The sequence below is a fragment of the Myotis brandtii genome, unplaced genomic scaffold, assembly GCF_000412655.1.
Source record: "Myotis brandtii unplaced genomic scaffold, ASM41265v1 scaffold1664, whole genome shotgun sequence".
NCBI classification, from domain to species: domain Eukaryota; kingdom Metazoa; phylum Chordata; class Mammalia; order Chiroptera; family Vespertilionidae; genus Myotis; species Myotis brandtii.
The window spans coordinates 6,398-17,596 of NW_005356106.1; the positions used below are offsets into that span (position 1 = coordinate 6,398).

An 11,199-nucleotide genomic window follows, 5' to 3' on the forward strand; every position below is an offset into this window, starting at 1 on the left:
CTTGTACTTCTCCTCAGCCAACTCGAGGAAGAGCTGGCCAACACCCTCCAGAGCCACATAGTCGAGGCCTAAATAGAAGCCCAGAGACAGGTAGGAGACCCACAGATGCAGGCTGACTAGGCAGTTGACAGCAGCCTCCACCTTGGTGGAATAATTCTGGAGAATTTGGGATCTCATGGTTGTTCCACAATAAGAAGCTAAGGAGAAAAACAGTATTGGCTGGTCTCAGAGGTTGAGGATAGCTGTGGCGTTTCTGAAGGTGGTGACTGGAAAAGAGGTTGGAGGGTGGTTGGAGGCTGGAAGAAGGGCCATCCCTGGGTCTGTGCCGTCCACAAAGTTGAAGCAAGAGCAATAGCCCTACATTTTCTTGCTGATCAGTCAAATTCCTATGACAAGACTGTGCCTCTTCTTGACTACTGGTTCCTAGATATAAGGAACCCCAAATGTCTCCTGGAAGGAGTATTCACCTGGGCTCTGCAGGAGGAGAGCTCCTGGTCCCTACAGGTGCATGAATGGAAAGCACACATTCCTCGAGTGGCTTTGGGGGAGTGATGGCAAGTGGAGCTACTCCTGCGTGTGCCCCTTGGTTCCAGGCATCCTTCTGATTACTGTCACAGTGCCGTATACAAGTCCTGGAATAAAAAAATGCACCCTTAATCCTGGAGGATGGCATCCCATCCTTAGAGCATTGCCTCTGAGAAGGCCAGCCAAAGTCGTGTTTGAAGCATCAAATTCACTGAGCCATCAGCTGACTAGTGATGGAGCATCAGATGCAATCAGCACATTCCATGCCACGGCTCATGCTTGTACCTTCTTCTCTGTGAAATGGATGCCTTAGTCTGATGTGATGAATGAAAAAAACGATCAATTGCCAAACAGTGCCCCTCCTTCCTCTTTGCCATCTTGTGCTCTGGAATGTAGAACATTTTAAAGAATGACCCTTCACATCATGTGCACTGTGGACTGTGCTCTGAGTAGCCAGGCCATTTAGGTATGTCACACTGAGGTGGACTTGCAGAAATAAAAAATAAAAAACTCCAGAAATAATAAAAAATAAAAAAAGTTGTGTCCCCCACAATGGCACAGTCAAGTCCCCATACACAAGACCTCAGAGCGGGGCCTTATGCAGAAACAGGGCTACTGCCTGCGTAATTAGTTAAAAAGAGGTCATGCTGGAGTATGGTGGGCTTATTCCAACATGGTTGGTGTTGTTTTATAAAAGCGGGGGAGGGGTTTGGTTCACAGATCCACTCAGGGAGAACATCATGTGAACATGGACCGAGATCGGGGTGATGCCCCAGGAGCTGGGGACACGGAGCCCACTCTTCCTCACAGCCTGCAGAAGGCGCCAACATGGCTGAAGCCTTGACCCGATGGCCAGCCTCCACCGGAGACGGTCGTTCCGGCCCCTCAGCTGTGGTACTCAGTTACCGCAGCTCCAGCAAAGAAATCTTTCCAGCCACGCGCAGGTCTGGGCAACAACAGGCTCCACTTACAGGGAAACATGCGACCCCCTGGAGGGGGCAGACTCTATGCCTGGCCGGTTCCCTGGGCTGATCTACGGGTCAGATCACCTTGCCCCGCTGAGCGGAGGAGAAACCAGTGTGTCCAGATAATCACCGTCCCGCCTCCGTGGAAGCAATAGGCCAGAGCCCTCCTAGGCCAAAACACCTCGCCTCGCATCTTCTGCTCTGGCGGCAATGGCCCTTGTTCACCTTTTTTAAAGTCATTTATTTTTTTCTTTTTCTGTTTTGATGTATCACCTTAGTCTTTATTCACAACTGCAGAAATGTGAGACTCTAAAGATAGATATTGCTTAAATGATTCACAGACAGAAGTAGTTTAATTTTCATTATTTTTCATTGTTAACACTTCCTTTCCATTACTAATATTAGCTGGATAGGTCTTTTCAGTGAATCAAAGCAAAGAAATACAGTACCTGCAGTGTACAATCAATAGGATAACTTTGTGAAAAATATCTGAGTTTCCTTCTCTACTTAGTACAAGCATGCAAAATGCATACAAAATGTAGCTGTTGTGTTTAAACTTTATCCTTTATCCCTGCACACACTGACTTCATAATTCTTATTTCAGCAGACAAAAAAAAGACAGCTTTAAGTTACTGACCGAAAAGAAAAGATCCTCTGCCGGAAGCCGGACCACCCTTGCTGCTTGACAGTCGCTGCGGGGAAGAAACATCTGCCCCCAGCATAGGATTCAAGGGACCAGGCATATATGGCATACTGTTCTTAATATGTTTGCTCCCCTTCTTGGCGCTATGTGTTTTAACCAAAGTCACCTCTCAGAGAAAGGTTGCTTCCCCAGGTGGGGATTTTTATCCGTAAAACCCCTTAAGTGCCAGGCGGGTAGTTAATCACTTTAACTATGAACAATCACGTTTAAGCTACATAATCTTTACTCCCTGGAATGGAGATAACAAACGCCCTAACCTTTGGAAAAGAATGGATAGGATTAAGATCAACTGGTATAAATACAGATGTAGCAGGAGAAAAAAACTCAGAACCTGGCTGGAGACCCTGGCTAGAACCTGGCTAGAGAACCTGGCTAGACTGCTGATCAACTGAACAGTGTCTCCTTGTCATTCCTTCTTCACCGACTCCTTCCACACCTTTGGGAACCCCTGGACCTGCTGGGGTTGAACCCCAATAATTGGTGCCCAACGTGGGGCACAAACCCACGACCCTGATATTAAGAGTCTCATGCTCTACCGTTGAAAGCTGTTTGCTACTTGGAATCAGGGAAGTGCTTCGGGGCTGTGTGGGTTTTGCTGTATTTAAAACAATTTTTTTTAAATAAGCTTAGGCCTGGGAAGGGGCAAGCCTGGCACTGGCTTCCCAAGGGAGAGCTCGGGAGCAATATGGCCACTACCAAGCGTGTGCTGTACGTGGGTGGACTTGCAGAGGAGGTGGATGACAAAGTTCTTCATGCAGCTTTTATTCCTTTTGGAGATATCACAGATATTCAGATTCCTCTGGATTATGAAACAGAAAAGCACCGAGGATTTGCTTTTGTTGAATTTGAGTTGGCAGAGGATGCTGCTGCAGCCATCGACAACATGAATGAATCTGAACTCTTTGGACGGACGATTCGCGTCAATTTGGCCAAACCAATGAGGATTAAGGAAGGCTCTTCCAGACCAGTTTGGTCAGATGATGACTGGTTGAAGAAGTTCTCTGGGAAGACTCTGGAAGAGAATAAAGAGGAGGAGGGGTCGGAGCCCCCCGAAGCAGAAGCACAGGAGGGAGAGCCCACTGCCAAAAAGGCCTGGTCGAACCCTCAGGTGTACATGGACATCAAGATTGGGAACAAGCCAGCCGGCCGCATCCAGATACTCCTGCGCTCAGACGTCGTTCCCATGACGGCAGAGAATTTCCGTTGCCTGTGCACCCACGAGAAGGGCTTTGGCTTCAAGGGGAGCAGCTTCCACCGCATCATCCCCCAGTTCATGTGCCAGGGCGGCGATTTCACCAACCACAACGGCACCGGGGGCAAGTCCATCTACGGGAGGAAGTTCGATGATGAGAACTTCATCCTCAAGCACACGGGACCAGGCCTGCTCTCCATGGCCAACTCCGGCCCAAACACCAACGGCTCCCAGTTCTTCCTGACGTGTGACAAGACGGACTGGCTGGACGGCAAGCACGTGGTGTTCGGGGAGGTCACGGAAGGCCTGGATGTCTTGCAGCAGATCGAGGCGCAAGGCAGCAAGGATGGGAAGCCAAAGGAGAAGGTGATCATCTCCGACTGTGGGGAGTACTTGTGAGAGGCGCCTCCTCTGCACCGCCCCGCGCATCCAGGATCCGGCAGCCCCGGGGACCCAGCACCTGTTAACGTGAGAAGACCTACAACCTGGCCGAGAACATCGACGCACAGCTGAAGCGCGTGGCCCAGGACCTCAAGGACATCATCAAGCACCTGAACACATCCGGGGGCTCCGCCGACACCAGCGACCCCCTACAGCAGATCTGCAAGATCCTCAACGCACACATGGACTCCCTGCAGTGGATCGACCAGAACTCGGCCCTGCTGCAGAGGAAGGTGGAGGAGGTGACCAAGGTGTGCGAGGGGCGGCCCAAGGAGCAGGAGCGCAGCTTCCGGATCACGTTCCACTGAGCCCGTGGCCGGCCTCAGGGCCGCGGGTTCCCAGTGCGTTCAGTCGGGGAGTGTGTGGTTACTGTCTAGCTTTTGTTTGCAATGAAATACTGTTTGATTCTCTGTTTCTTTCAAACAGTTTTTTTGTACAATAAAGTTTAATCACAATTATAAAAATGTGGCATTGGGTCTTTGCTGTTAACATGTACAATCCAGCCCAACAGGAAGGGCCCGCTCCTCCCGCCATCCTGGCCTGGCCCAACCAGAGCTTACAGACACCAGGGTAGAAGGGTGACCCACAGGGTCTGGCAGGAACAAAAAATGAGGCAGGGTTCCAGGCACGGAGTCCCCAGGACTGGGAGGCACAGGGCCCCCCTCCCCAGGGGGAGAACATGGCCACTGCCCCTAGAGACGCCTAAACTGGGGAGGGGTGCACGCAGGGCACAAAAGGGAAGTCCCCATAACGCAAAGCAAGAGGGCTGTGCAGCCCCCAGGAACAGGATCTATACAGGCTGGCACCCCAGGTTTCCACAGGAAACAGCTCTGGCAGCTACAAAACATTTACAGCTTCTTCTCCGCAAAGAAAAAAATTAGGGGGTGGGTGACAGGTAAGGCAGACACTGCCTTAAATGTGTCGGGAATATTTCATTTTTCTTACTCAGAATAGCAACACTTAAGGTGACTCTATCTTACACATTTACCTTAATATAATCCCTTTTTATCAGGACATACACTTTGCTAGATTCCCCATGAGTTTCAGGTACAAGAGAGGCTTGAAGGAGCTGCTTGCACTGCTATCCTGCCCAGGCCTACTAGCCAATTGATGTCACTGTGAATGATTGTGGCTGAAGTGATTTCTCCTCAACCACCTGGCTCACCTGAACAGTGTGAACCAGCCACAAACCCTGCGTTCTCTCTTGTGCTTAAATAAATTCTGAATATTCTGAACTCTTGGCAGGGTCTTCATTCTTTTCTCTCTGATTGTGGAATGGGACTGACCCAGGGTTTGTCCAGAACACCCATCCTCAGCAAGGAAATGGTACCTGTTTCAAGGAGTTTGTAGTTTTCACATTATGCTGTGATGATTGGCTTAGGTTCTATTTCACCAATTAGAACACTGCTGGCTCTGGTTTATGGTATTTTGGTAAAAATGTTTTCCTATTGTACCATTGTGTTTGTTCTATTCACTGCCTGCCTGATTTGAAAGCACTGTTGTGATCTGTCAGCATGTAGATATGAACAGATATTGTGGGGACATCAAAACTTCAGTGCTTCAGAAGGCAGAGCATGATGTCAAAAAATCTCTCTTTGTCCTATTATGGGTTCACTCAGCGAGATAGACCACCCACTCAGAATTTAAATTTAAGAGCCTTTATTAAGCTGGCCAGCTGACTACAGTCACAGCACCCTGCCGAAGCAAAGGCTGAACTGCAGTGCTGACTTCCATGGCCAGCGACTACAGTTACAGCACCCTGCCGAAGCAGAGGCTGAACTGCAGTGCTGACTGCAAGATTTACAGCATTTTTATTTGCAAATACCACAAAGTTACAAAACCTTAGTTCCCGACACAGTACAGCATCATTACAGTGACTACCTTCCTATCTATGTGTTCTAGGAAGAGAGAGTACAGAGTGCTGGGAAGGGGCCATGAGACCATATCTCAAGGCCTGGCCTGATGTCAGTACCTTCCTATCTATGTGTTTTAAGAACAGACAGCACAGCATGACCGGTCTGGCCGAAGCGCCAGATATGCAGCCCAGCACAGTCCAAAACCAGCTTATTTTGCATTGCTGCCCAAGGCCTTGAAAGAAAGATGGCATGACTTTGTGGTTGTAATTTGCATCCCAGTACCTTGGTTATTGGTGAGGTCAATGGTCACCCAGAAGAGGAGACCTTTGCTGTCCTTCTGTTAACAATATGAATTATAGTCTCTGTTCATAGTATGTGTTACATAAGTCTCAGCAATGTTTAGGGCAGTGGTTCCCAAACTTATTTGGCCTACCACCCCCTTTCCAGAAAAAATATTACTCAGCGCCCCTGGAAATTATTTTTTTAAAATTTTAATAGCAATTAAACAGAAAGATATATGTATTAATGTTTCTACCTTTTTCGTAAAATATAGTAAAGAAAGGTGTAAATTAGAAACATTGAAGTTTGAAATTATGAAACTATTTATTGAACTCAGAATCGAAAGGTAATACAAAAAAAGTTAAAACAAATGCACCTGTGGCCATCACTGCCCCCCTGGATTGCTGCAGCGCCCACTAGGGGGCGGTAGTGCCCACTTTGGGAATCACTGGTTTAGGGGAACTCTTACCCATGTACTGCAAAGGAGCCATGTGCCATGAAGTACAAAATTTCATAATCTTGTGACATTTGTGACTCTGAGGTTAAACTGCTATTGAGGCAGAAACACTGTATTCATAGGGATGGCAGAGACTGCAGTACATTAGATGGAAAGTGTCTCTTCTGACATAAATGCAGTGATGTTCCTGAGCCTGTGACTTGTGTGAACTTTGTGTACAGACATTCTCAGAACCTCCAAAAGCTTTTCTTGTAGCTGAAGTCATTGGCAGATAAAATACGTTATGGTTTTGTATATTCCCATCTCTATATGGTGTTCACCACAAGGTCATTTCTCAATATGTAAGAACTCGAGGCTGGAGGAAGGATAATCCTGTAATCAGTCCCAGGATGTGACTTTTGTAGCCAGTCAGCATTTCTGCTGATTCAGAAGGCAATCGCCTTCACTGCTTGTCAATATTTGCTGTCACTGAGACAAAGCTGTTCCTCCCAGGAAATGAGAACAGACATCCAAGGAAGTGCACTTTCCTAATGTGTACTATTGTTGAGCCTTGACATAGAAATACAGCTGTGAAACCATCACATATGAAATAATCTACTCTGTCACTCATAAACAAGGTGTGGCAAAAGTAAACTTAAAGTTGCGAATACACAAACCACAGAGTTTGCTCTTTTAAAACATATTTTTAAATACTTTTATTTATATTTCTTGGAAGAGAGGAAGGCAGAGGGAGTGAGAGAAATGCCCATCAGCTCCCTCCTGCACACCCTTTACTGGAGACCCAGGTGGGACTGTGCACTGACCCGGAAATGAACCAGGACATTTCAGTGCACTGGATGACACCCTCCCAACGGAGGCACACTTGCGGGAGCAGATTTTATTCCTGTGTTTTTATTTATTAGTTATCATTTTCCCCACCAACAACTCTAAACCTACATTTCAGAAGCTTTTCAAAGATTTATTTTTCCATTTCCAGCTCCTGGGGCATAGCATGCATGAACTAGACATTCACTGAATAGACTCAGCTTTAAAGTCATAGAACTTTTTGTTGCTATTCTTAGATGGTGAGACTTTCGGCATCTATATGAAGAGTTCAAATCTCTCCCTCCTCTACTTAATCTCTGAGATGGTTGTCAAAATAACTTCTGTATCCTTAATGTGCCCAGGTGGCTATGATATGCTCCTGTAATTATAGCATTTATATTCTGTTCTTTGTATTTCAAATATTCTCAAAAGTGTCTCCCCTTAGCTTGTGGATTTCATTTTATTTATTTATTTATTTTTATCTTGTGGGGTTTTAAAATAATTATTTCTTGAAAGGTATACTTTTCTACTTACTTCAATCCTCTGTTCTAACCCATTGGTTTTAAGATTATATTCCCTGTTTTGTTTTCTCCCAAGAATTACCAGAAATCACCCAAAGCACTCTTCTTTGAAACCAGTTATAGTTTTTTTGTAGGAGTAAGTTTCCATTTCTTTTGAGGATTCCTTCAAATAAATAAATAAATAAATATTCAATAAATATTAATGCTATAAAACACAGGTAAAACCCCATTACATCTCTGTTAAATCAGAAAAGAAAAAAAAAAGTCAAACATTGCTTTGGGCAGAAACATTTGTTTAATCTTTTTGAAGGATTATCTGGCCACTGTAGCAGGTGTTATCAAACAGTTTATATTTTAGAACCATTTTGGGAATAACAGGAGAAAAAAATAAGTGTACGGGGAGGTGGGGGAAAATATATACAAAGCTGGTTGTGAAAAGGTTATTAGTAAGGGATAATTGGGAGTAATAAATGACCAACCATAGGGAACAGCTAAACAAGTAGGGCATGTGAACTGTGTGAGCATATAGATTATTCGCATAGAACCAAGCTCGGTGAAGACAGCAAAGCATGTGTTTCGTGGTCTGGTCATAACCATGCAGAACTGGGGTCCAATTTGGCTCTAGTGTGAAGACGTGGAAAGAGGTGTGGTAGGAAGAATTTGGAGTTTAATCTTGATTGGGCCCCCCCACCCCTTATATCCCTTCTCTTTACATGTCTTTAAATGGGTGATGATAGAGGGACATCTGTGAACTAAAGCACATAATATTCCCACAGATTTTCAGACAGAGATTAGGACAGAAAATTTGACACTTAGAATATATGTCAAATGTTTTCCCACCACAGTAGCTCCATCTCTTTCATGGTGTTCAGTGGGGAAATGGTATCTCACAGCAATCAATCAAGTGACAGCAAATGGAATTATGATTAAATTTTCTAATCAATTTATTTATCAGGCATAGCCAATACTCTTAAGAACCATAGTTCATTAATCCAGATACAAAAAAAATTATAGTAAGCCACTTTGCTTAATTTTTCCCCCTAGACAAGTCCTCAAGACTGGGGAGAATAAAATAAGGGGACATATCCTTGCCATGGGTACTGAGGGAACATGAGGGTGGAATCTCTGTCGCAGGAGCAGCTTAGGGTGTTAATCCATACAAGGGTTTATTAAGCCGTGCACTTTCTGCTCTGAAAAAACATGGCATGTCATCAGCATATGTGTTCTCTTCACCCCTGGTTTACCATTATTTGCGTACCTAGCTTATTTCTACTATTCCATAAGCTCCTAGGGCACAAGGACTATTCTCTGATTTATTATATTTCCCAAAGCACCCAGAACCCAATGTATGTTCAATAATAACTGGCGAGAGTATAAGTTCAAAGTACAAGGCTGGGAATTGGAAGAGAGATGCAAAGTGTAGGGCTTTCAGTGAGGCCCCTGGTCACTGACTGGACAGATGGTGAGAGGACCCATGTTCTTCCCTCCACCATGTGTCCCAGGGCTGAAGGTAGCTTGAAGGGGCCCAGAGAAAGAGAAGCTGGTGAATGTGTAGATGTGTGATTTGGCTGTCACATTGTAAAAGGAAATGTCTCCAGCCTTGTAATCCAGGAAGATGCCCACACGCCTGGGGGGCTCCCTCACCCGCAGGAGGGTCGGGGGGAAGGTGGATGCCTGGTACTCATTTCCCTTCATCATCATCACCACCCAGTAGCCATTCTCTGGCGACAGCACCATGTCACTGGGTGCTGGCTTGTTCCCTTTCTGCTTGTGGCTGCCTTGCAGATACCCAGGACCCACCCTGTCTTGTCCCCCACCTCCACTTCCCAGTAATGACGGCCAGAGCGGAAGCTCGGAGAGCCCAGGGCAAAAATGCAGCTATCAAATCTTTCTGGACTGTCAGGCATATGGATCCACTTGTTTCCAAGTCTAGCACTCTTCAGGTCATCAGAGATGATGAGGTTGAGGTGGGCAGTTTCTGCATCCAAAATCACATTAACCTGAGTGGGTGCTCATGTGAATGTTGAGGTTCCTGCGGTGGCTGAACCTTTTGTGGCAGATGTAGCACTGGTATGGCTTCTCCTGGGTGTGGACCTGCTGGTGGCCAAATAGCGTGGACTCGTGGGTGAACCTCTTCATGCAGATGGTACAGCGGTACAGCTTCTCGCCCATTGGATCCGATGGTGGACGTAGTGGTCCGAGGCCTGAATGAATCTCTTGGGAGGTTCAGTTACAAATCTCAGTTGGACCTTTAAACTGAAACTTTTGCTGCAGTCTTGACACTCGTATGGTATCTGTCGCCTAGATTCTTTGCCAACAGGGTGACCAGTTGACTCCACGGTGCTTGGTGTACCAACTGACTTGCACCTGTGCTGTCTGGTGACTTGTCCTTTGTCCAACGACACGGCTCCTTCTTGAGGCTCCTCTTGGGGGGTGGGAGTGTTGCCCCTTTTTCTCTTGGGGGCACCTCTTGGATTCCCAGAACCTCTTCTCTTCGGACGCTGAGTCAAAGCCTGTGTTTCCGGAACATGGGTGGGGGAGGCACATCAGCAGCATCCACATGCTCATGGCCAATTCCTTCTTGCTGGTTCTGCTCCCCCTCTGTCCTCACCGAATCTCCAGGACTGCTGGGAAGCGGAGGCTCTGGAGATGTGAGTACTGCTGCCCCTTCCTCGTCTACCATCACATCCTTCTCCAACTTCTCCATGGGCCTCACACCCTGCGGGTCACTTTTCCTGGGAATCGTCTCCGGCAGGAGGACTTTCTGCCCCTGTCTCCACACCATGTCACTGGGTGCTGGCTTGTTCCCCGGCTCTCCGTTGACCTCCTGAAAGTCTTTTTTGTAAGTAAGGTTTTATTAACTAAAATGCTCACCAAAAGCAAGTCCCGTCTTGAGGCATGGAGTCCAACCCTCCAGCAGCATGGTAGAAAAGACATGCCCATTGTCCCAGAGTATTGCAAGCTTTTTATACACCAAATGGGGGGGGGGTACAAAAAGAGTTAATCTAAAAGAAATTTACATGACCTATAGGCAAAGGGGTGAGAGAAGGAGGAGGCCAGCTCTGGGATAGGAGCAGAATTTGAATGAAGAAAGGTGTGCTCCTGGAGACTGGCTGTGGGCAGTGGTCCAGAAAGCCCACGTATAAACAAGCGGAGGCGCCTGGAGTTAGATGTGTCTATCTCTCTATCCCTCTCCCGTTCTCTCTGTATAAAATTGATACAAACATATTATTTAACAAATTACAAACATCCCCGAGGCAGTACTGGCTGACAGACTCATTGGGTGAAGTTCTAGTTCCAGCCTGAGCAGAGGCCTGAGCCGTGTGTAGCTGTGTCAGAGCTGCCGAGTAAGAGAAGCTGCTGGGCTCAGTTGTGGCTGCAGCATGTCCAGTGGGAACCAGGGTCCAGTGGAAACCATGGTCTTAGGAATCTGCAGAATGAGTCATCTGGAAATTA

At 46.6% G+C, this 11,199-nt stretch overlaps 2 protein-coding genes across 2 annotated transcripts; one reads left to right on the plus strand and one right to left on the minus strand.

Annotated features, from left to right (window-relative positions):
- The first annotated feature begins 2,846 nt into the window (after positions 1-2,846).
- LOC102246097 (peptidyl-prolyl cis-trans isomerase E) lies at positions 2,847-3,848 on the plus strand. Its single transcript, XM_005862746.2, has one exon. It carries the CDS (start codon positions 2,879-2,881, stop codon positions 3,782-3,784), a length of 906 nt encoding a protein of 301 aa, XP_005862808.1. The 5' UTR covers positions 2,847-2,878; the 3' UTR covers positions 3,785-3,848.
- A 5,195-nt stretch (positions 3,849-9,043) lies between these two features.
- Positions 9,044-9,915, minus strand: LOC106725489 (pyrin-like). Its single transcript, XM_014536847.1, is given in 3 exon segments — positions 9,044-9,483; positions 9,486-9,743; positions 9,838-9,915. Coding segments are annotated over 3 exon segments (648 nt in total). The 3' UTR covers positions 9,044-9,171.
- Between the last annotated feature and the right edge of the window lie 1,284 nt (positions 9,916-11,199).

Bases quoted from the DNA above. Each gene is read 5' to 3' on its own strand.
- LOC102246097 (XM_005862746.2), top strand. From the start codon at position 2,879: ATGGCCACTACCAAGCGTGTGCTGTACGTGGGTGGACTTGCAGAGGAG.